Source organism: Drosophila virilis, chromosome X (assembly GCF_030788295.1).
Source record: "Drosophila virilis strain 15010-1051.87 chromosome X, Dvir_AGI_RSII-ME, whole genome shotgun sequence".
NCBI lineage: Eukaryota > Metazoa > Arthropoda > Insecta > Diptera > Drosophilidae > Drosophila > Drosophila virilis.
In genome coordinates, this window is record NC_091543.1 from 13,484,014 (window position 1) to 13,507,077 (window position 23,064).

The following is a 23,064-nucleotide window of genomic DNA, read 5'->3' on the forward strand; positions in this document are numbered from 1 at the left end:
ATCGTTTTCTATAAAAACTAAAAGACCCTTATATATAGAATATGAGCATTTTTATATTATTATAATACTGGGCTTTACAATATCGCACGGGAAGCAGTCCATATGGCATGTTACCTTTTATGGGCACTTTTCTCTTTATCCATTCAGTTGAAAATTATTTGCCTCTCTCTCATCTAGAGTAAAGGTCGAAGCACGGATACATTTTTAATGGTATTTCGGTTTTATTTTTACGTGATTTTTCCTCTTCCTTCCCAAATCTGTTCCTCTTCCGCTGGCATTAGCATGTGACGACGAGGGGTGTGTCGTATCTGGCACATTTATGCAGCCGATTTAATGCCTTTAATGACCTCCACTAATGATCGAAGCTGATTGACTCAACAGAATCGATGGATGGCATTTACCAATGCTATTTATTTTTAGGCCCTGCCGTGTGTGTGTTTGTAAATGTACATCCTAAAAGTTAGAAGCTCGATTAGCTTAGGGAAATATCTTATTGTGAACTGAACTGAAGTTTAATCTGGTCAAAAGATTCAATACTCACGAGTATTTCAAAAATATCGCAGAATATAATTTTCATATAGCATACTTTTAGTCAATGCTATAACTCAAACAAATAGGGCCAGATCTTCGATTGGAATTATTATGCAATAAAAATAATCTTATTATATCAAATTCATGGCCGGAACTTAAAGTAAAGGAATAGATGTCGACCATACATTAATAAATATATACAAAATAAAACAAATATATAATAAAATTTGCACAATGTCTTCAGTGCTTTGAACCAGTGTGCAGCCTTGAAAAAGCCAAGCCTAGTCTCTCATTATCGCGTTCTCCCTCTCCCGCTCTCTCCACCTGGCTTTCTGTTCTCACGCTCTCCTTACAGCATACATACCTGGTTAACCGTTATATGGAACAGCAGCCACAAAGAGTGTAAATTTTGCGACACATGCGCAGAATTGGGCAGAGCGTAAAGTGTGTTTGTTCAATTCAGAGATCGAAGGAGCTCCAGATCTCCATATGTGGCCACATATGTTATCAATGGAGTCGCTTTTCGTACTTCTATGTGTATTCAATTTCCTACAGGTAAGTGCCAGAACGAGAAACGAAAAGATAAGGAATATCTATGAGCTGCTTTATCCACACAGTGTCAGGGACAGGGCCAGGGAGCAGCTCCCATTGTTGGCCCGACGAGGCTGATGCCCAGCGTTTGCCGCAGGGATACCAACGGCAGCAGCTTGAGCGTGGAGATTCGGCTGCCGTTCATGGACATGGAGCTGCGGCACGAGCGACATTTGCATGTGCTGCGCGCCCAGCAGCTGCTGCTGGTGCTGCACGGGCACGAGCTGTTCCAGCTGCAAGTGGCCGGCCGGGACAAGCGGCTGGTGCGTCTGGGCGAGCTGACGGGCCGTGTGGGCCAGCAAGTGGCCAGCGCCGCGGCTGTGGTGCTCTGGCGCGAGTATCTGCTGCTGGCCGTGGCGCTGCCGGAATCGCTGGAGTTCTATCAGCTGGCACAGCAGGCGATGCTGGATGCCAACCAGCAGCACTTTGAGCCCATACAGGAGTTCGCTCTGGCCGGCAGCCTGCAACAGCTGCATCTGCTGCAGCCCAATCCGGAGCAGGTTCTGCTGCTGCTGACTCTCAACGTAACGCAGAGTCAGGCCAGATGCAGGTAGGCCCTTGGGCACAGTTTAAGATGCGCTCAAGTTTCAAGCCTTTTGATCTACCTATAGAACCTACGAGTGGCTGGAGACGTATTTCAATCCCGTCGAGGAGCTCACGCTGCCCTCCATCAAAGCATTCCAGGTGGTAGGACGTCAGCCCTATTACATAATCACGGGACGCACGCTGCGCGGCCAGTCCAAGGTAAGCCTCAAATACTCTGTTCACAAGCTGTAAGCGGCTATATTTGTTGCCTCCCTGCCTCCACAGCTCGTGCTGACCATCTACGAACTGTTGACGCCCACGCTGCGGCTGCTGCGCCGCCAGAGCCTGACCGTACAGGCGCGTCACGTGCTGGCGGCACGATTCCGTGGCCGCAATCTACTCATCGCCTGCGCCGGAGCCGGCGGCAACAGCAGCACGAGCAGCACGTGCATCCTATTCCGCATGGTCGATGGCCACTTTGTGGTGTACCGCAAGCATGTGCTGAGGCAGCTGCAGTTCAGCCATCTGGCCGCATTCGAGCTGGGCCAGCTGCTGGTCGGTGCTCGCGCCAACGGACAGGTGCTGGTGTTCAACAGCCAACGCCTGGACTGCTACAGTGGCTTCGGCGCCGATCCCAATCCCAGTGGCATCTACACGCATCGCAATCCACAGAACGAAAGCTTTCTGCTGTTGTCCTATCGGCGACAGCCGGGCACTACATTGCTGCGCATGGTGCAGCTGGGCGGTGCCAACGACGCAACCATCCTGGCCGCCAATCTGGAGGGCAACGATGGTAAGCTGTGCTCGCCATTGTGGCTAGATCCTTGTCCTTGTCTAATCCTGATTGTCTCAACAGATCTGAGCAGCGTGCAGCAGCATCGCCATGAGTTCGAGCAGTCCATCAATGGACTGCGCAGCCTGCTGCTGCGCCGCAAGCAGCAGCTGGATGCAGTGCATCAGCTGTTGGGGTCGCTGGAGCAGCAGCCCACGCGCAGTCTGACGCAGCCACTGCATCTACGCAACGGCTCGCGCGTTCAGCTGGTGCAGCTGCAGGGCTCCCACTTGGCCAGTCCCATGCAGCTGCTGCGGCGCATGGAGCGACTGCGTCAACAATATGGTCACGCCGTGATCAGGCGCAGCACGCGTTCCTTTGGTGCGGGCAACGCTTCCTACACGGGTGAACAGGACACGCTCAAGGTGAAGCGCTTGCACGTCCAGAATCTCATTTACCAGGGCCAACTGCTGCCAGGTGAGGGATGACCTTCAATTTTTGGTTGTTAACTTCAATCGCTTTCTGCTTTCTTTTAGGCTATCATCTGGAGTCGTCCAGCCCGCCCATTCTGAGCATCAAGGGTCAGCTGCTGACCAAGCGGCTCCATACAGAGCAGCTGCTCATCCCGCCCAGCTACAAGCGGCCAGAGCGCTCGCTAGATGTCCACACGGTGGTGCGACATCTCCAGGTGGAGCGCATCAACAACATCTCCTGGTTTGAGTTTTACGACTCGCTTTTCCTGTATTCGCGCGACAACGAGATCGAGGGACGCCTCGTGCTTCAAGCCCGCGCCCGAGTGGTCAATCTCCAGACGCCGTTACTCAATGGCAAGCTGGTGGAGCAGCTCTTCAATTTGAGGCAACCCCAGGTGGTGACCTCCAACATATTCATGTCCGCTTTCATTGCACCCAAACTGGACGCCAATCTCGTTAACGGCTTGAACTTTGCCAAAGACATTGTCTTTCGCGGTGCCAAAAACAACCTGATTAAAAGTAAGTTTCACGTATTTATATACTAAGTATATACTAGCTGGTTTTTCAAATTTCCACCAATTTCACTATGTTCCCTACATATATACAAAATCTTATTTATATTGAAACATTTTACCATATAGCTGCCATAGGAATAACCGATCGAAAATGAGGCTCCTGTATGAAAGACTTTTAATTATTCCCTGTGCTTCGTAGATACGAGCAAAGCATTACGAACATTATAAAAAGGTTGGCCAGAGTATTAAGGGTACCAAATCATCGTTTTTACATTGATATTTGAAAATAGGTTTGAAATGGCGTGGATCGCCAATCAGTCAGTCAGGACGAATAGTTTTAAATAATGAGTGAATGATCCAACATATAACCATACCTCATATTAGTAAGCGGATCAGTGGAGAGCTGTGAGTTATGATATGAGGGGGAGTGAGAGAGGGAGGGATATGCCTAGTAGGCCACTTAATATAGGCTTGTCAATCAAATTAGTCACAGCACGAAATTGAAATACAATTTGTAATCTTGAAAGTCTCGAAACGAAAATTACATCTATATAAAATAGAATATGGATTACTGGACATTAATGATATATTTATTGATCTTGACAGCGCCCGTTCGCATTTACCAGATGAGCGTCTCGGGCGACATAATCGTGGAAAACGACAGCAAATCGCAACGTCAAATGGCCGCTGAGCAGCGTCCTTTCAATCTGCAGCAATATTACAGGGGCAGGATCATACTGAACGGCTCCTTGACAGTTAACAATCTACAGCGGGACACGAATGAGACGCGCCTGCAGCTGGGCGGGCAATCTCTGCGTGCACGGGACTTGCACGTGGATTACCTGTTGCTACAAACGCCGCAGGTGAGTAGAGGGTGAACAAAGTGGGTCAAGCAGCTTGTGCAAATGCATATGCAGCCAGAATGAAGCATGAGCGCAGTGTATATATATAAGGGGTCAGAGGATTGACACGCAAGTTCTCACATAGCTTACACATATTTCAAATGCTATTAAATTGTTGGAAAACTTCCTCACCTCCCTTAGATATCTCCCTCGCATATGTCATATAAACGATTTTTATAAGTTTAGATTATAGTTATGTGAAACTTTGATAAATATTTAAAACCAATTCGGTGTCTATATTCAGGCAAATTCGTAGCCAGAACCGATCGCTATAGAAATAGTCCTAGGAAGAAAGAATCAATCGAAAATTGAGTTTTTGAGCGGACAATTTTTTTGCTTTTCAAGATATATCTACTCAGAATAGAGATTTCAATATCGAATACCCACTTCATTTTACCAATAGAGAAACTTTTTCGTTTCTCCAGATACCTTAATCTGTTTAGCATCGAATTAGCATCGAACTATAGCTCAGTGGGAAGCGTGGGTCGAGAGTTCCTCTTTCCTGCTTTAATAAAGTTCCCATCTGCTTAGCATCTGGATACGCTGGCATTTGGCAATGCGAAGGTGACGACACGCGCCTTGAGCACCCACCACATCAATGGACATCCAACGGCTGAGCATCTGCTCAGCGGAGCTGGACATGAGCCAAGCCAAGCAGCGCACAGACGGCTCCATTTGATATTCATGAATGTGCGCATCGATGGGAATGTGTACTGCGGCAATTACAGCAGCCGTCTAGCGCAGCTGGCAAGGAATGCAGTGCGTCAGGGCGAGACGGCCAACATAACGGGTCACAAAATTTTTGAGGCGCCATTACACGTGGACACGCTGTCCAGCCAGGCGCTGAATGGACTGCCCGTTCAGGAGCTAGTGCTGAAGAGTCAGTTGTCCCAGAACTTCACAGATCTCAAGTTCTTTCCGCGCATTGTGGTCAAGAGTCAGCTGGAGATTGACCGCAATCTGACGGCCCAGCGCCTGAATCATATGGAACTGCCACAGCTGTTCCAGCCGGCGTATAGCCTGCAGCGCCTGGAGTTGCCGGAGATGCCCAAATTGCAGCAACTGATCTTTCGGCGTCTCAATGGTCTGGCCTTTGATGAGCTGCTGGGCAAGCTGAGCGCCGCTGACGGCGAACCGGAGCAGCCGCTGTTGCTCCACAAACAGCTTATCATTGAGGGAAATGTGCGCTTCCAGCGTCCACTGCAGCTGCGCACCCTGAATGCCATCCACTGGGACGAGTATGTGAAGGGGCTGGTGAGCGCGAATGCCAATAGCCTAATCCTGGGCGAGAAACGCTTTCTGGAGCCGGTGCTGATCACAGATGCGCTCCACGCGCCGAGCATAAATGGCCTGGATCTGAGTGCATTGCTGGAGAATACACTGCTGCGCACCACGCCGCAGTCCATTGGTGGCGTCTATAGCTTTGCGCGTCTGACGGCCAGCAATGTGGATGTGGCTGAGCTGAATGGCATGCCAACCAGCAGCTTCTTGGACCTGGGCCAGCCTTCACTTCGGCTGCAGGGTGATCTGTATGTGCCGGAGCTGCAGCTCAATGGCAGCCTCAGCTGTGCACTGCTCAACGATCCGCTGCCACGTCTGGATTCCCAATTGGCCGCACTGCAACAGCGCAGCTGGCGTCGTCTCATGGTGCTGGGCGATGCGCTGTGGCCCGAGGCCTCCGAGCCGCAGCAGCAACAGCAACAGCTGGACTATCTGCGTCTGCATGCGGTGCGTCGTCGCGCCGCCAGTCAAATCATTTCCGGACACGTCATCCTGCAACAGCCGCTGCTGAGCCATTTGCAGGCCAGTCTGATCTTGCCCGGCGGGTTCAACATTAGCCACATAGCTAAGGATGCGCTGCTGCGTCGCAGTCCAGTCACGCAACTGGTAAAGGCGCCGCAGACAATGCTGCAGGAGGTGCAGGCGCGTTCCATTCGCCTGCTCAAGGATGGCCAATTCGAGCTGCTGAACGGCATCGATCTGCGCCGGCTGAATGCTTCGTTGTATCGCCGCTCCAGCGGGCAGCCAATGGGCGCACATCTGCGGTTCCAGCTGCCACCGAACATAACGCAGCTCCGGCTGCGGGGCGGGCTCAATGGTGGCCACCATGTGGCCAACATATACGAACAGTCGCCTGGCGGCATTTGGCCGGCCGTGCAGTTGAGGGAGCTGCAGTTGCAACAACAGCTGCAGCTGCACGAGATCAACGGCATGAGTCTGGAGTATCTGCTGGAGCAGCGTGTGCCGCTGCGTGGCGCCGCCTTGGAGCTATTCGACACGCTCCACTTTGAGCGGCTGGTACTCGGCGAGCGCCCAATGCTGCGCACCATCAATGGCATCGATCTGCAGCGCGTGGTCTACAAGCACGGACAACGGCCGCAGGCCGTCGGGGGCGCCAAGACCTTTGCCAGGGGCATCGAATTCCAAGGGCCCGCACACATAATGCGCCTCAATGGCAGGGATCTCAGCGAGAGCTACCAGCAGAGCATCTACACGGATCGCGACTACAGCATCGATAGCCTGGTGCTCGATGGCGCCAGCTTTCCGGGTGGTCTGCTTGCCGATGCGGCGATGGGTGAATCAAGGCAGGCGCCGCAAATGGAGCTGGAACTGGGGCACCGCCCACTAAGCGCACGCGAGCAGCTGCGCCAGCAGCTACAAGAACTGGAGCAGCAGCTGCAGAGCAATCGTGCGAATCATAGCCAGCGTCTACTCTATCTGGACTATGAACAGCTGGGCTTGGAGCTGACTTGGAGCGCGCCCGCTGCTGATGAGATCCTGCAGCTGGTGGCTGCCCAAACGCCACAGCCGACTGGCATCTGTCAGCTGCAGCAGCTGCTGGCGCAGATCTCCACGCGGCAACAGCGCGTGCACCTGACCAACGTGAGCCTGGCCAGCCGGTTGCTGCGCGCCAGCTCCGGACGAGCTGCGATACGCGTCAAGGCACAGAACTACTGCAACCAGCCGCTGCAGCAGTTCCGCAGTCGCATGCACATCAGCTGTCGCGGCCACGCCCATACGCTTGGACTGCGCCAGCATGTGGAGGCACTACAGCTGCACGACCAGGAGGAGTACAGCCTGCTGCTGATCAGCGGCACGGACGAGGTGCGTGTGCTGCGAGTGAATCACACGAACTGCAGCCTCAGCGATTGGCAGTCAGTGCAGCCCTCCTCGGCTGGCCGCCTGATGAAGCTGCTCCAGCTGGAGGGGAATAGAACGTTGCTGCTGACCGGCGGACTGCAGCAGCCGGAGCATCTGCCCGTTGTGGCTGTGCATCGCCTGGACGCGCAGAGTCAACGCTTTGAGCTGCTCCAGCACATCGAGGGTGACTACGATCTGGCCGAGCTGCAGTCGGATCAGCTGCTGCTCAGCTGTCACAGCTGTCGCCACATCTCTGTCCATGTCTTCAGTCCGGATGCCGAGCAGTTTGTGCCGCTGCAGCAGCTCCGCTTGGCGGCACGCATCCAGCAACTGTTGCCCTTTAGCGTGGCCCAGGAGCGCCACCTCCTGGTGCTGACCATGCCCGACTCCAAGCATTTCTATCTCTTCAGCTATGCCCATATCGAGGGCTGGCAGCAACGCACCTATGGCCGGCACATGTCCGATTTCCAGTGGTCCTGGCCGCTGCTGCGCTCCGGGCAGGAGCTAACGACCTCAGCGCCCATCCTGCTGCTCTGCGGCCAGCGTTTCTGCAGCCTGGTGAAGGCTCTGCTCGACTAGAGCCAGTTTAATCTAGTTCTTACGCTATGGTAAATAATTTTGATTAGTCTTTGCTTGTTTAGTTATTCTTCTGTTCAATTTGACAGCTTGTTGTGAAAAATGTTGTTAAATTTTTCTGCATTTCCTAACTGCATTAAATTGTTAATTGTTAATGAAATTTGTTAAATATTTGTTAAACATTGAAGGAATAAATATATATGTGTATGTATTTACCTGGAATACAACATGTTTTCTATCCAGCAGCTCAATTATACATGAAATTCAATATATCATTCTTTTGCTGGAATACACCTTACATAAACTGAAAATTCCTGAACGTATATACATTCTCAGATCTGTATCATCCATATATATTATTATATAGATAACTAGTTGTAGCTTAAGTTCTAGTAATATTTTATCTAGAACTTGTAGCTTTACCTTAGATTTTATTGGACCAATACATATATGTTGCATATATATATCCGCAAACATGCAAACATGCATACATACAAACATGCAAACATGCATACATTGCATAATTGCGCACATGCATACATGCAAGCATACATACATGCGTGCATGCATACATATAGCGGTTACTGCCTGGGACTTTCTCGTGTCAAGTTTTATGCTTAAGCCTTTAGACATAACTTTTTCTTACAGATACCATATATTTACAGAGATATTTGAAAATAACTTTAAAATCCATCGAATCAAGAACCATAAAGTTGCAATTGACTGTTTAAGCCAATGTTTGTGTTATGGTGAGAATCTTTAGCCCGAAACTTCACCAACCAAACAAAAAAGGTTTCTTACATTCGTTTTTCGCGATTTTTCCAAACATGCGGGTGGAATTTCCCAAAACCCCGTTATGGCTTGCCTCCTCCTGTGAAATCAACTGTTAATTTATAATATTAAAATCAAATTCGTAATTAAAAACAAAGCACATATTTTCTATATTATGTATATAAAATGGCAAGCCATTTAATAGGGGCGTTCCCTCAAGTCTTAACTAATTATTTTAAAAAATGTTGTACCAATTTGTGACACCTGTTAAAATCGATTAACAGCGATATCAATTACTTTATGTAATTAATTCCAAATAAAATATGGAAAATGCATATCAATTGTTTATTCTACTTATAACTGTATATAGATAAAATTTCGTATATATATTTATTAAAAAAAAAAAATATATATATTTACCTATATGGGGTAGTGCCTAAAATCTCTATTAAGAGTTTTTGAGAAAAAATAATTAATATGTTTCATGGGCAAAAAATGTATATAAAAAATTGAATTTGTCAATTTGAAATCATTGCCAGCCAATAGAATTCTCACATATAGATGTTGCCGGCATACCCCTAATAGCGATTATCACATTTCAAGTATTTGTTTTTTGAAAACAAATAAAGTGGCTAACGAAAGCTTTGATATCAGTTTTCATGTCCACAAACCCAAACAAATCCTAGTCGAAACGTCGTTTGGACGACGCTCAAGAAATGAAGCTCTTGCGGCTGCACTTGACCACATAGATGGTAAAGACAAGCAGCCCCAGAATGCCCCAAATGGAGCTGTTCTGATTGGTGCCATTGCCAGTTTGAGCCAGTATCCAGTCCACGTGGCTGGCGACGTCCACAAAGGCAGAGGACTTGCTGCGCAGGCCGAGCAGCTGATTGGACTTGGTCAGCGGAGCACCTGCATCCAACTCGTAGGCGGCATTCTCTGCCTGGTTTTCGTACTGCACGCACAGCTGCTGCAGCTCCTGGCAGGGCGAGGGCTGGACACGTAGCCTCAGCATTTCGTGCAGCTCATGACCATCATCGCCGGCCAGACCCCAGCTGCTAATGTGCCAAGGCGCCGGATCCGACTCCAGGTGCTGTGTGTCCACGGGCAGCGATATGGGCTGTATGCGCGTCTGTTGGGCGGGCACATCCTGATCTAGCATAAGTATGGCCAGGGACAGCTGCTTGGGCGGCTGATAGACATGGGTCACACCATACACCTGGGCATGTGCTGTGGGCGCAAAGCGCTGCGTGCTGCCCAGCACCACGCGCAGTTCGGCGGGATGATAGAAGCTCTTGTTGTCGTTTCTAAAAGGCAGGTGTTTCAAACTGGGATTAGTCTCGATCTGACGCCGATCATATATTCTATACCTACTTGTACAGGCAGTGGGCTACTGTGAGCACCACAGAGGGACCCACGAGCGCGCCCGAACAGATGTGACCTTTGCCAAAATAGTCCAGCTCCTGGTCAAGCAGTCGTATGGAGGCCTGGTAAGGTGCTCTGCGCCTGCCACCAGCGGCATTGGACGTGCCTATGCCGCGCTGTTTTGCCAACTCGCGATGGGTGAAGGCTGGAGGCGGGTTTGAAAAGATAAATGCAAAGTTCATATAAGATACAAATAGAGCAGAAGGACTTGACTAGAGCATACACAAACTTTCATGATTTCTTTTATAAATAAATGCACAAATGCTTCTTCATCTCTTTGCTAGGCAAAATACATATATGTTTTGATAAATCTTCTTCTGCTTCTACTTTGCGGACGGCATCATATGAGTGCACTCTTAACAAACTTTGAACTTTGTTTTTGCTTTTGGTTAATTTTGTGCAGAATCAAAGTTTATTGAAAGATTATGAAAAAGCCGTCTGGTGAGGAATTGGCCTTGGCAACGTCGCCAATGCATTTCATATGGTGTGATCCATTTGGCTTATCACTATCGACGCGAACGACGCGAACGCATTCCCCGATCAGCTGATCGTCGCTTTATAGTTCTCGTGCCACCCATTGTCAGGGGTATTAGTATTATCGTTGTTGACGATATCACACGCTCTTGAGCGCTCGACGCGCGTGTCTTATGGCACTACCTGTCCAATAGTTGTTGGTCAGAACCACGCCGGAAACTATGAATTGGTTATTTTTGATAGGCCTTGACTTTTCTAATCTGTCACAAACTAAAGCTGCAGATACAGTCGAGCATGGCTATAAGGACACGTTTGCAAAACTATATTGAGTTGCGAATTTATGATATATAAATTTATATATATGGTATGGTAAAGATAAGACCTCTTATCATAGTTTCTTTGAAATTCATAGAAATAATATATCTGGAATATCTAATTAAAACTTATCACAAAATTATTTTTGAAGTCTTGCAAAAGAAAACATCTAGCTAGAAATCGTACGTTTTCGGATCAGATTTGGGCTCGTGTAATCATATAAAATCAGAAATCGTGAGCGATTTCAAAACTTATTTTTTAAAAAGGCACGAAAAATCCAATGAAATATGAGCATTAATATTTTTAAAAATTAGCTAGCTAATAATAGATGCTATAAGATATGTATTTTCTTTTTAATATATATGCATATATACTTAATACTTTTTATTTTCTTTTCTTTCTTTGCGATCTAATCCCATCTCTAATAATCAACTCAAGTCTCTAAGATCGATCTATTTTCGAGTAGATTCTTATCTATATGCGAATAACATGCATTTGTAAATCATATATGTACAAATATACATATATGCATATAAATGTATATATATGTCATATGTGTCTTATAGCCGATGAGAAAATTCCAAGTTTCAAAAAGAAAACATGCTTAGTATATACTTTATATGGAATATAGGTAGCCTAGCTCTAAGGAAGAACTTAATAGTACCCGAGACCTAGTTGAACCAATCTTAAATCGATTTTTAAGTGAATCACAACTTACTTGTCTGCATTTCGGTGCACAGGAATGCAAATATCAGTATTTTGATGATGCGCCTAAGGTGCTCGTTGAGTTGCATTGCTGAGAAGTCGAACTGGGGATTAGCCAATTAATTAATCCAGATGGTAAGACACTTGTTCAACTTGGTAGAGCCGCGTAGATAGTGCGCACCTTGATAGAGCTCCAAACGTTGAATGAATTAATTCACTTCTAAAACGTACGAAAGCAAATTCGCAACGCTTTTCCCTCAGATTATTCAATTTTGTTTTGATTTCGGGCGATGTTTATGCTTTTGTTTTTGTTGTTCGTGTTTTGTATGCTCTTACAGAGAGTATTCGACTTTTGTCACATACTCAATCTATTCCTATCTGTCCGTCTAACTGTTTTTAATGCATATAATACAAATCATGTAAAGGGCTCTCAGACTTAAAGCAGAATCGTATCACTATACACAAAAGTATATCACTCAGTTTTATGTTTTCTCCTTGATCAAATTTAGCTCTTGCATGAGATACTCCTTATCAAGACCGTGCTACCATATCATATGCATAGCTCAAGATATCTTAACCAATCGTCAAATACAGAGACAATCGATTGGGATATGAGGATTTTTGTCTAAAGGCACTTTTAAGCCATATGCCACAAGGGTATTTACTCTTCGGCATGCCACAGATAGAGGTTCTTTATTGTTTTGCCTTTTTTTTGTTTATATTTATTGATAAAGTCACAACATTCGAGCAACGCCATATAAAGCACGCACACACTCACGCACACACACATGGAAACTGTCATAAGCGCTTAATGATAAGACCTCTGATTATTTATTAATATTTTCTTTTTTTCTTCGATTTTTCATTTTGTTTATATTAATATTTAAATTGCGATCAGTGCATTTGCAGTTGACAGCCTGGTATACCCTGCCTTTGGGCATTGATGCTGATTGAAAAGTCAGCTTAGGCAGGCGCTTGGCGAATATTTTAAAGAAATACCACAGCAAACATAGCTTGACCTAGAAACGTGCACTTGTACTTGGCGTACCCACTGATAAGACAGATTTGTACGTCTATAAATACCACTGTGTAGGGTATTTGGCATTCGGCCTATTGTTTTTTTAAACTCGTATTTATCAGTAAGACTAACTTTTAATTTTAGACGCGTGCGTTAATTTCTGTTACTAACTGAAACGCAAAATGCGAGCCTAAAAATAAACCACGGCTAATTGCCGAAGCATAATAACAGCTGTTTAACATGCACGTAACATATCAATGTTAGTAACAAGCTGTTAATAAGAGCGTGTTGCTTAAATAGACAGCTGTTAAGCAGTTTTCACAAATCTTAGCTTCTTACATTACACGAGGAGTATTAAATTATAGAATGCAATATTAATTACTTAAATAACATGCAGCTAACATGTCAATGTTAGTAAAAGGCGATTTATAGCAGTCTGTCATTTTTGAACAGCTGTTAAGAATTTCTAAGAAATTTCAGCTTCTCATATTGGCTTGCCTAAAATAAATAAATATCCGATTTCAACAGAGACGTAAGTGTTTCATTCAAATCAGATTCTCGAATCAATTATACTATAAGCCGACCCTAAAATATTTTATAAAATATTTGAATATGAGACAAAATCTATGTGGCATATCTTATACAAATGTAGATACAGCGCGTCTTAAGTGTGTCGCAACCCCTTGACCTTGAACTGCTCACCAGCTACTTCCCGGTGGTGGCAGTACCTACAGAACCATCCCACAATGCAAACTTTCGCAATACTTGGCAAATGTCAGTCACATGCAGCGCGCATGTTTCTGAAGCACGTCTATGGAAATTGACAGGCCCGACGATTACATAGCCGAACTGCAATTAACTAGCGATTGCTGCTGCTTGATAAGGTTTGGGAATTGTCCAATACTAATACCAACCAACTAACCAAATCGACTTGGTTATACCCTGTAGCCGAAGGCAGTTAAGCAAATGTTCTTAAATGATAAGAATATAAATTCTTAGACAACTTTTTGGCATTTTGATTATGAGACTAAACATGTACCAATAGGGTTTTATCTGGAACAATTACAAATATATAGAGCATATATATAGCAGGGACAACAGATAAGAGCTGAACAATATATAGGGAAATAGTGGCAATTCCACTCTACCTTATCAAAACAGAATTATAGTCATTCACTTTTTGCTCATTTCTATGATTAAGTTAGAAATCCCATTTCTGATTTTCCCCAAACATTATCTTTAGTGGTTCTCTATCCGGATTTATGGCTGATATATATTTAACCAAGCTGAGGAATTGGCGAGCAAAACAAATCGCCGTTGGCCTTTGATAATTGCGTCTTAAACTATTTTCGGGTTTTCGATTTGAAGTACATTTAATTTACGTTGTGTTTTTGGTCATATAAAGTGTTTCATCTTATCAATGATCCATTACTCCAAAATGGGTTATTCCAACGCGTCCTAAAAGTATGCTATGATTCATGGGTTGTCTCCGTATAAATGATCGTGTATGTGTGTGTGTGTGTGTGTGCTTCTGATTCGCTCTAGAAATAGCATAGACTCAGCATAATACCTAGGTAGAGTATTGTCCTGTATAGTCGTTCGAACTTGGTGCCAGATGATCTGGCAACATCCTCGAACTCGTCCGAGCGCATGAGTTCGCTATGGCCATACTTTGGATTTTGGGGATCTTTCAATTGATAGCTCGCAATGGTATTGTCTATCCAATGCCTGTAGTGTGTCACATTGGCATAGACACCGGGAATTTGGGGCATGCCGCACCTAATGCCCCACGAGCTGATGCCGACCAGCTTGCCGTCGCAGAGGAGCGGCTCACCCGCATCGACGGTGCATCCATCCAGCTGATCCTTGTTCGCATTGCTGGCACACAGCATGCCAGGGCGCAGGAACTTCTCAATAAGATTGGAGGCACCCTTGCAAGCTCTCTCATCGATGAGCGTCACATTCAGCCTAATCATCTCGCCCAAGTAGTACTCCATTTGACTATTGTTCCAGCCTCTGATGTGGCACGTGGCTTCCGGCTGAGCGGCTGTCTCGCTGAACTGGATGGGCTGCATGATGTACGGCACTGTGGCGTTCAGTATGATCAATGCGATGTCCTTGTCGTAGGTGCTCGTATCAAACTTGGTCAGGTTCATTAGCAGCCACTCCAGCGAAAAGGATAACGCCTGCTCGTCGCGAACAAAGCGAGGCTGGCTTCCCAGCACCACCAGGAACCGCGATATGGGCAGAAAGCTGCCATCGTACCTGGTCTGGCTGCGGGCGAATAACACAAGATCAGACGCAACATCTACGGCCCCAAACCCAGCCAGCACCTACTCTACAAAGCAATGCGCTGCGGTTGCCACCACATTGGGGCTAATGAGCGCACCACCGCACACATGGCCGGACCCATAGCGAAAGGTTTCCTTGTGGCGCTGGCGCAGGGACACATAATAATCGACTGGCGCCTGATCGGCATATGTATTATTGTCAAGGATTTGCATGGAGAGCTGATGGTTGCCTGGCACTTTGGTTGTGTTCAGCTCAGCCTTGGTCATGTCCAGCGTGGTCCAGAGCAGAATCAGCAGCAACAGTATCACACTTACCTTACCGCCCGAATTCACGTATAACAAAAGATCCATATCTTCAAACTTCTGTATACAAAATATAAACTGAGAACTTTAAGCTAACTTATATACCTATATATTAAAAACCTTATGCAGAAATTCATGGCATACTACGCTCAAGCTATATGAAGATCTTGATTTTGAATCAAAACGAACGGGCTCCGCAGGAGTTTAGCAAAAAGATCCACTTCATATCTGTTCTGGTTCTGTCTGACAGCTCTGAGCTTTATCTAACATTCTGTCAGTCTCCCCCCTTCGTACTCTCAGCCAGATATCTGTACTTGGATCATGTGCAGATTCACTTGAAGGAACAAACCACTTTAGCAGAACAGCAATAAATGCCAGAAGATCCTCTCATAGATGAATCCAAGGCTATCTAGATGCTAAGATCTAACTGAAAACTTTAGATAACCCTAATAGAGGTCCGGACCAAAAATATCTTCCTTTACCCAATCCTTGGCCCAATCCCATGTGTGGCTTCCTTGTTGGTTTTGGGAGCTGTTCTTGATGACCTTATAACATATGGGCATTAAACTTAAGCTTAAAGTTTATATATTGACAAAAAAAAAATAGAATTTTAGCGTATCGTTATTTTACAATTAAGAAAAGTGGCTCAGGCCAAGCAGCACGGGCACCGCCACACTCAGAGCATAGGTAACTGTGATTATAGCGACGCCATCGTCGCCGCCCTCTGGGCTGACCTCCGTGGTGGTCTCTGTGCTCTCCTCCGTGGTGGTCTCTGTGCTGCCCTCTCCACTGCCCTCTCCACTGCCCTCTCCACTGCCCTCTCCGCTGCCCTCGCCGCTGCCACCATTTGCCTCGTCGATTTGCTCGATTATCCACTCGTAGTAGTAGGATACCTCGGTGTAAACACCTGGCAGCTCAGGCAGAGCGCAGCCAATGCCCCAGGAGACAACGCCCGCCAGCTGGCTCTGGCAGACGAGCGGTCCGCCAGAGTCGCCATTGCAGGCATCGCGCTCACCCTCCATGTAGCCGGCACAAATCATACCGGGCAGTATTAAATGACCCAATGCGCTCTCGTTGATGCACTGCGCATCGCTAAGCATGGGCACATCCAGGGTCATGAGTATATCAGAGCCGTAGCCCTCCTCGGTGGTGCCCCAGCCAGTTACCTGGCAAACGGTTTCCGCAGGTACGGCCACGGAGCTCAGTGCAATGGGACGTATGGTGGGATGATTGGCGGGCACTGAGCCACTGAGAATAAGCAGCGCAATATCCTTGTTATATGTGCCCAGATCAAAGATGTCCAGCTGCAGGATGAGCTGATCAATGTCAAAGGTTAGGGTGTTTGCCGTCTCGAAGCGATCCAAATTGCCCATAACCACTATAAAGTCCTCCTTGGGCAAAAAGCGGCCATCGTAGATGATCTGGCTGTAGAATGAAATCAATGAAATAGTTGTAGAGATCGGTTACGGGGACAACATATAACGATTGAGATTGGCTAATCGTGTCGGCAGTAAGAATCGAAAATGTCACAAAAAACGTTGAACGTAATATTTGACTAAAGATCAGCTGGGAGTTATACCGGATACTTACTCCACAAAGCAATGAGCCGCGCTGAGAACCACATTTGGCCTGATCAGGGAGCCGCCGCAAATGTGGCCCGTGCCAAAGAAGTAGCCATCGTTGAGGCGACGCCGAAGACTGACCTGATGCCTGGTGGCCTCCATATTGGCCACGGTGCCATTGACAATCCGACCCGGATCGGCACTGAATCTGGGCCGTATATGCCGTGAGTCCAGCCTAGCACCTAAGCCGTACAAGATGCATGAGAATAGACAGCAGAAGATGTGAGTGCATACATACCGCTCGCTACCAGATAGAGGCCGAAGAGCACGGCAAAGATCGTTGTCCGTTTGGGAGCCATGTAGAGTATTCGTATTTACGGTACGAGCTGAGAACGTCAACTAAATATACGGACCGTCAGGGCCACTTGGCCAGCCAATTGCTATCGTCACAATTAAATCTGGCAATACATGCCCGACATAATCTAATCAGCCCTCACCGGCCAGACCCACCCACTTTGTAAATTTCGTTGGGTAGATTCTTCAATGACGGACAGCTAGTCCATTCCATCCGCTGGAGTAGCAAACGGGGCATGGCTATAGGGTGTGCACGTGGCTGTATTGGTGCAATTCTCAAGTGTGAAACATTTCGTTGGATTTTCCCAAACGCACCCATGCAATATACTATATGCTCACGATTATCATATCAATGGGTTTAACACAAGATCCGTTTCGATTTACGGCCCTATAAAATCGTGAAGTTGCTCAACGATATCAAAAAATTGTTAACAATTAATTATTTAATCGGGTGAACCACCAAGTGAGGCAGAAACTTATCTCAGCTCTTGGAATTTAGCTTAACAGAAATTTTGCTATTTTTTACGATAATAGATTAATGATAAAGTAGTCCAAGGGTTTGGATTCTTACAAAGATCTCTTTTAAAGCTATTACATATATATATATTACATATATTTGTTTTAACTTATAATATTCCCTATCTGTAGCTATAAATCGAGCTATAAGGTTGAACATTCTGACGAATTCTGAAAAATGTTTGCTTGTTTTTTATAATTTATAAAAATTCACCAGATTGTAAGGCACGCGGCTCACAGGCGTCACTCGATTCTCGAAATTGTTTTCGGTTTTTTTTTTTTTCACAGATTTATAAATAAATGTATAATGAATATATCAGTAATACATAGAAATCAATTTCGCACTAAGGAGCTGGTTTCATTGATTAGATAAATTCAATTATTTCATTGACCGAACACGAGGCTGAGGCACTTCAGATCCAATTTCTGGCCCTGCTCTATTTGCACATTTGTTGAGCGGTAATCGCAGAACTAACATGGCAAACAAAAGAACAAATACAAATCTGAAATACCTACTAAAGAAATAATATTTATTAATTACTTTCCAAATAATTCAGTATCTGACAACAGCCACAAAGATGGCCAAAACAGCCAGCTTGGAGCACACGACAGTTCTCACATCGCCGCTGTAGTACGAATAGTCGAGCGAGCGATTCATCTGCTTTATCCAATCGACATAGTATACAACATTCGTATAGACGCCAGGTGAATCCTGGGCAGCACAATATCTGCCAAAGGAGACGATGCCCACGAGCGTATTGTGGCACTGCAGCGGCCCGCCGGAATCGCCCTGGCAGGAATCGATGCCGCCGCTCATATACCCGGCACATAGCTGGGCAGCGCTTATATACCCATATTTGGCACTGCAGTCCGTTTGGCTGATCACGGGCACAGTTGCCGATTGCAGAGTTTGCGAAGAAGTGCCACCCTGAAAGCAAACAATAGTCGATTAATCGATCGATTTCCTAATCGATCAGTAAGCAAATGAAGAAAAAATTAAGGACTCTTACCAAAATGATGAAAAACTTAAAAGCGGTTAGCATTATTTAAAAGTTATATGAAAATACCAAAACAAATATGAAAGCAAACATGATTCGATTAATCGATAAGTCTCGTAATCGATCAGTAGGCAAATTAAGAAAATAACGAGAAAATTAAAAGCGATAAGCATATTTTGGAAATTATGTGAACATTTTAAAGAAGATAAGCACTACGATATCAAGAATATAAATATGAAAGCAAACATTAATCGATAAACATTATCGATAAGTCACATTATCGATCAGCAGAAAAATAAAAGTAAAAATTGAAATTGAAATCATAAAAGCGTTAAGCATAATTTTGAAAATTTTTATAAAAATACCAAATTCTAAATTCAAACAAGCATTTCGTAAACAAGAATTGGAAGTGTTTAAAATGAATTTTCTTACATTGATTGTGCTACCCCAGCCGGAAATTAGGCAAGGTGTGCCAACAACGGCGGTTACCCTGGCGAGTGGCAGAGCCCGTACGATCGATTTCCAGGGTACAAAGCCGTTAATGAATAACAGGGCAATATCGTTCTGTAAGTTTGTCGGATTGTATTGGGGATGTGACATCAACTTCTGCACATTATACTGCTGCATTAAAACACTTCTTATCTGAAGAAGGCTGTTGCCCATAATAATAACAAAATCATTGGGGGATCGCATATTTCTGCTTCTTCCGCTAAAAACGAAACAAACATGATATGCGGCCTTGCCATATTGAGAGATTAACCCACTCGTAGAGACAATGAGCCGCCGTAACAACCAAGCGCTGGCTAATAACCGTGCCTCCGCATATGTGACCACGCCCGAACTGTTGCCTGTCAATTTGCTTTAGACGCAGCGAGACCTGATATGGTGTCCTGGCTATTTCGGTAACGGTGCCACCGACAATCTTGAACTGCACCGAGTCGTCTTGGCATTTGGACAAAAAGAAATAAATTTAGACCTCATTCATGGTTAACACCCATATTAGTTATCTATCACACGATATTTGCGACATCAACAAATCATATTAGATATATGTTTTGTATCTAATCGCAATTTGAACAATTCCAAAATTAACAATATCATAAAACTGGGCGAGTACATTCCGCCACAGTCGCATCGCAACGTTGTAACTACGCGCATTGATCATGCGAAGATTCTTGGAAGCGGACAGAGGTTTTTCGAATATCAGGTGTCCTTGTCAATTATATTGATATATATTACGAATTGTTGCGCTTTTACACAATTATTAAATAATTTTATGCAAACATTTCATAGATTTTCAAGCAGAATGGATTTAAGAACCAAAGCCAACTCTTTAAAAAAAAAAAAAAACAAATCGTAAACATAAAGTTTGCAGCGAAATTGACTCGAATATGGAAAGCAGAACATTCGTGGTATTGCAGTCAAGCCTTAGCTTACAATTTCGTATTTGTTTCACGACACTTAAAAAATACAAATTTATTCAAAAGTCTCATAAGAAAATCTATTGTTATCGAAAAGGTTTCGATTAATTAGAATTGAAATCGATTTGAATACTTGCTGAAATTCGGAACAGTCACAAATAAATAAAAAAAAAAAATACACATATACAATCAGATGCCAAATGTGGAAATATATCCGATTGCCCTTACTCACCCGCAGTAGCTGGCTCCAATTCTGATAAACGGATAACTATACTGAACCATAATGTCAACGAGATCTGCATGTTTTACAATTTTTGATGCCAAAAGTGAAGGCAATCCAAGCCGAAATTAATCCAAAAAAAATTTAAAAAAAAAAAAAGCTATCACACCTATACGTTCGTACTCGATAGAACATGAACATTAATAAAATATGAAAAAAACACATAATCCAAAAAGGGCTGGGCCGTAGGTCGTGCACGTCTTGATAAATTGAAGGCAATTCTCAAGCGTGATACATTTAGATGGATTCTCTCATACGCAACCATGCAATATGCTTTGTGTACATGATTTTCATATCATGGATTTGCAACGATATCGACATATAGTTTACAATTTTTGATTATTATTATCTCTACTTTTGGATTATACTTGTTCTGAAAGTACTTTTGTCGGATTGCGATTGAATTGAATTGAATATGGATATAGATATAGATATGTAGATATATATATATATATGGATATAGATATATGGATATAGATATATGGATAAAGATATATAGATATATATAAATTTTGTTTCAATTATAGGTGCTACAAAAGGTAGCTATAAAATCATGATTGCATATTGTAATGAATTCTTAAAAAGGTTTGCTTGACAAAATTAGCTTGAAGTACAATTTTATATGGAAATGTGCATTTAGGTATTGGGTTAATAACATCAAGTGCTTTATATAAATATAACATCGTAAAGACCTATAAAATTAATTAATACAATTTACAATATGGTTTAGATCAATAGATCTAAACATTCAACATTTCGCCTAAATAATTATTTACAATTTTGTCTATAAAGGCGGAAAGACGCCTTCGTGCATATTCGGTGAGGTGTAAAAAAACTGGCTAAAAACATGCAATTCATAAAAAAGGTTTTTGCTCTTCTACAATTTAAATGAGTCAAAAATATTGCGTTAACAAAACAAACTGGTCTCAATAGCATTTCGGCTATGATACAGAAAGAGAGGAAAAGCGCGCAGCAATGAAACCTATCGCTATCTTTATCGTTTTTAGGTGACATTATGTTCCTCTAGCATTTTGTTGGTTTGCTCCGCTGTGCGATTGATCAACTGCATGATTTCATCCAGTTCATTTTTAGTCGATTCTATGGTTGGATTTGTTTCTGGATCTATTAGAGTTGGTATTTCAATGCTTGGTTCCTGTTTGATCTCAGCTTCAGCCTTAACATTGGACATGGCTTCCGCAAGGCTGGCCTCTAAATCCGATTCCTGACTTTCAGTATTCTTGTATTGCAGCTGCGGCACACGGCGACGCTGCAGCACCTTGCGTTCCACATGTTGTATGCCCGTTTCCATAGCCTTGCGTTTTCTGCAAGCAAGGTGTGAATTTAGTAACATGATTTGAATGCGATTTTAAAATGTTGGGCAAACCTGTTGCGTGGACTTATTGATTTAGCTGAACTTGTGGCTGCTGTGCTGCATGGTATTGTGGTAGCCACATCGGCGGACATGGGCGGCACGCCCACGGCCGTTTCGTTTTTAATAATGGGCGCTGTGGCGACAGCTCCATCCAAGGCTTGGCCCACTTTTACGTAGGCAGCCACAGCCGCCAGCAGCTGTTTGTGTTGCACATGAAAAGCCTCCACATCGTAGGGCTCAGTGGCCACGGTGGCTGTAATAATGCAAATTCACATATATAATAAATAATTTATATACATAGACGCCTTCTTACTTCTGCGCAACTGAGCGCCTTCTATGCGATACTGTTTGAGTTCTATGTCCTTTTTCTTGACGACATCGAGCAAGGACTGCAGATTCTCGTTAAGATAGCTGGCGGTATGAAGCGCATCCTTCAAGAGGTAACGATAAAACTGCAAAAAATTAGCATGACATGAGTGTGCACTTGGTTAGCTTTAGAAGCTGTTACCATTGCACTGTCCACGCCGGTCAAGTGCCACTCCCATTTAAGCGGCGCCGGTGCACCCACAATACGGTATTTCAAACTGAGCACAGAGTGCAGCTCCTGGTGCTCCGGCTGCTGCTCCCGATCAGGTTCCGCCACATCCGTTCCGTTGTGCTGGACACATCGCAGTGTAGCCTCTGCCGGATGAGCGCCACTTAAGGCCGTGCGCACCGCTTTTATGGGAAAGTGCACGCGTTTGTTCAATTCCTGTTAGCATCATTTTATTATCAATTTAGATAGTTACTTTTTGGCAAAGTCTTGCAACAGGCAGGCTCACCCGAATTCGCTGCTGAAATTGTGTCACAGGCAAATTTTCACAGTAGCTCAGTTCGTTTATTTGATCATGGCAATAAAATTGCAGCATTTCATCATTCTCTTCGTCGCCACTTAAGCAACTAATTAATTGCACATCATTTAATTGAATTATCTTCAAAGTCATGTTTCAGCAAAACGCAACACAACATTAACAGCTGACAGCTGTGCCGGCCCGGCTAGTCGTACGATTCGCGTTTATCGCACCGCGGAATCGGAACTAGTTCATTGCATGGAACGAGCGCAAAGTTATCGATTGCGCCAGCATTACGCGCGCGTTAAAGGCGCTTTATTCAAATTTGAATTTAAAAATATACGAAATGTATTCAAAACTGTTAAGATAAATTACGAATATGATTAATGCGGCTGTGCTGTCA

At 44.6% G+C, this 23,064-nt stretch overlaps 6 protein-coding genes across 8 annotated transcripts; 1 reads left to right on the top strand and 5 right to left on the bottom strand.

The window, feature by feature from the left end:
* The first annotated feature begins 929 nt into the window (after positions 1–929).
* On the top strand, positions 930–8,233 carry fs(1)M3 (female sterile (1) M3). The gene is made up of 8 exons (XM_002059529.4): positions 930–1,086; positions 1,149–1,672; positions 1,734–1,866; positions 1,933–2,440; positions 2,504–2,896; positions 2,956–3,411; positions 4,014–4,270; positions 4,841–8,233. Exons 1-8 carry the CDS (start codon positions 1,021–1,023, stop codon positions 8,027–8,029), a joined length of 5,526 nt encoding a protein of 1,841 aa, XP_002059565.2. The 5' UTR covers positions 930–1,020; the 3' UTR covers positions 8,030–8,233.
* Positions 8,234–8,943: 710 nt separating this feature from the next.
* Positions 8,944–11,929, bottom strand: LOC6636039 (serine protease 28). The gene is made up of 3 exons (XM_002059530.4): positions 11,730–11,929; positions 10,172–10,367; positions 8,944–10,104 (listed from the first exon to the last, which is right to left on the bottom strand). Exons 1-3 carry the CDS (start codon positions 11,803–11,805, stop codon positions 9,507–9,509), a joined length of 870 nt encoding a protein of 289 aa, XP_002059566.1. The 5' UTR covers positions 11,806–11,929; the 3' UTR covers positions 8,944–9,506.
* Positions 11,930–14,080: 2,151 nt separating this feature from the next.
* LOC6636040 (kallikrein-14) lies at positions 14,081–15,445 on the bottom strand. 2 transcript variants are annotated; one of them, XM_002059531.4, is made up of 2 exons: positions 15,072–15,445; positions 14,081–15,008 (listed from the first exon to the last, which is right to left on the bottom strand). In XM_002059531.4, the coding sequence occupies exons 1-2, from the start codon at positions 15,374–15,376 to the stop codon at positions 14,276–14,278; spliced, it is 1,038 nt and encodes a 345-aa protein (XP_002059567.1). In that variant the 5' UTR covers positions 15,377–15,445; the 3' UTR covers positions 14,081–14,275. The 2 variants fall into 2 exon arrangements, with proteins under 2 accessions (XP_002059567.1, XP_032295757.1); XM_032439866.2 differs by having other exon boundaries at positions 15,068–15,204.
* A 451-nt stretch (positions 15,446–15,896) lies between these two features.
* Positions 15,897–17,339, bottom strand: LOC6636041 (anionic trypsin-2). The gene is made up of 3 exons (XM_002059532.4): positions 17,189–17,339; positions 16,919–17,132; positions 15,897–16,753 (listed from the first exon to the last, which is right to left on the bottom strand). Exons 1-3 carry the CDS (start codon positions 17,247–17,249, stop codon positions 15,961–15,963), a joined length of 1,068 nt encoding a protein of 355 aa, XP_002059568.1. The 5' UTR covers positions 17,250–17,339; the 3' UTR covers positions 15,897–15,960.
* Positions 17,340–17,708: 369 nt separating this feature from the next.
* Positions 17,709–20,972, bottom strand: LOC6636042 (trypsin). Of its 2 annotated transcripts, XM_032439867.2 has the most exons (5): positions 20,412–20,972; positions 19,523–19,700; positions 19,191–19,467; positions 18,302–18,688; positions 17,711–18,231 (listed from the first exon to the last, which is right to left on the bottom strand). In XM_032439867.2, exons 1-4 carry the CDS (start codon positions 20,479–20,481, stop codon positions 18,314–18,316), a joined length of 900 nt encoding a protein of 299 aa, XP_032295758.1. In that variant the 5' UTR covers positions 20,482–20,972; the 3' UTR covers positions 17,711–18,231; positions 18,302–18,313. The 2 variants fall into 2 exon arrangements, with proteins under 2 accessions (XP_002059569.1, XP_032295758.1); XM_002059533.4 differs by having other exon boundaries at positions 17,709–18,688.
* Positions 20,973–21,102: 130 nt separating this feature from the next.
* Positions 21,103–23,017, bottom strand: LOC6636043 (non-homologous end-joining factor 1). Its single transcript, XM_002059534.4, has 5 exons — positions 22,653–23,017; positions 22,340–22,582; positions 22,145–22,283; positions 21,844–22,084; positions 21,103–21,781 (listed from the first exon to the last, which is right to left on the bottom strand). Exons 1-5 carry the CDS (start codon positions 22,812–22,814, stop codon positions 21,463–21,465), a joined length of 1,104 nt encoding a protein of 367 aa, XP_002059570.1. The 5' UTR covers positions 22,815–23,017; the 3' UTR covers positions 21,103–21,462.
* Between the last annotated feature and the right edge of the window lie 47 nt (positions 23,018–23,064).

Bases quoted from the DNA above. Each gene is read 5' to 3' on its own strand.
- LOC6636039 (XM_002059530.4), bottom strand. From the start codon at position 11,805: ATGCAACTCAACGAGCACCTTAGGCGCATCATCAAAATACTGATATTT. The intron at 10,368-11,729 runs GTAAGTTGTGAT...ACCCGCCTCCAG, and splicing joins GTGCACCGAAATGCAGACAA to CCTTCACCCATCGCGAGTTG. The intron at 10,105-10,171 runs GTAGGTATAGAA...CCTGCCTTTTAG, and splicing joins GTAGCCCACTGCCTGTACAA to AAACGACAACAAGAGCTTCT.
- LOC6636040 (XM_002059531.4), bottom strand. From the start codon at position 15,376: ATGGATCTTTTGTTATACGTGAATTCGGGCGGTAAGGTAAGTGTGATA. The intron at 15,009-15,071 runs GTAGGTGCTGGC...ATTCGCCCGCAG, and splicing joins GCAGCGCATTGCTTTGTAGA to CCAGACCAGGTACGATGGCA.
- LOC6636041 (XM_002059532.4), bottom strand. From the start codon at position 17,249: ATGGCTCCCAAACGGACAACGATCTTTGCCGTGCTCTTCGGCCTCTAT. The intron at 17,133-17,188 runs GTATGTATGCAC...TGTACGGCTTAG, and splicing joins CCTCTATCTGGTAGCGAGCG to GTGCTAGGCTGGACTCACGG. The intron at 16,754-16,918 runs GTAAGTATCCGG...TTCATTCTACAG, and splicing joins GCGGCTCATTGCTTTGTGGA to CCAGATCATCTACGATGGCC.
- LOC6636042 (XM_002059533.4), bottom strand. From the start codon at position 20,481: ATGCAGATCTCGTTGACATTATGGTTCAGTATAGTTATCCGTTTATCA. The intron at 19,468-19,522 runs GTGGGTTAATCT...TTTCGTTTTTAG, and splicing joins GCGGCTCATTGTCTCTACGA to CGGAAGAAGCAGAAATATGC. The intron at 18,689-19,190 runs GTAAGAAAATTC...GTTTGCTTTCAG, and splicing joins GCTGGGGTAGCACAATCAAT to GGTGGCACTTCTTCGCAAAC.
- LOC6636043 (XM_002059534.4), bottom strand. From the start codon at position 22,814: ATGACTTTGAAGATAATTCAATTAAATGATGTGCAATTAATTAGTTGC. The intron at 22,085-22,144 runs GTAAGAAGGCGT...GCATTATTACAG, and splicing joins AGGCGCTCAGTTGCGCAGAA to CCACCGTGGCCACTGAGCCC. The intron at 21,782-21,843 runs GTTTGCCCAACA...CCTTGCTTGCAG, and splicing joins TCAATAAGTCCACGCAACAG to AAAACGCAAGGCTATGGAAA.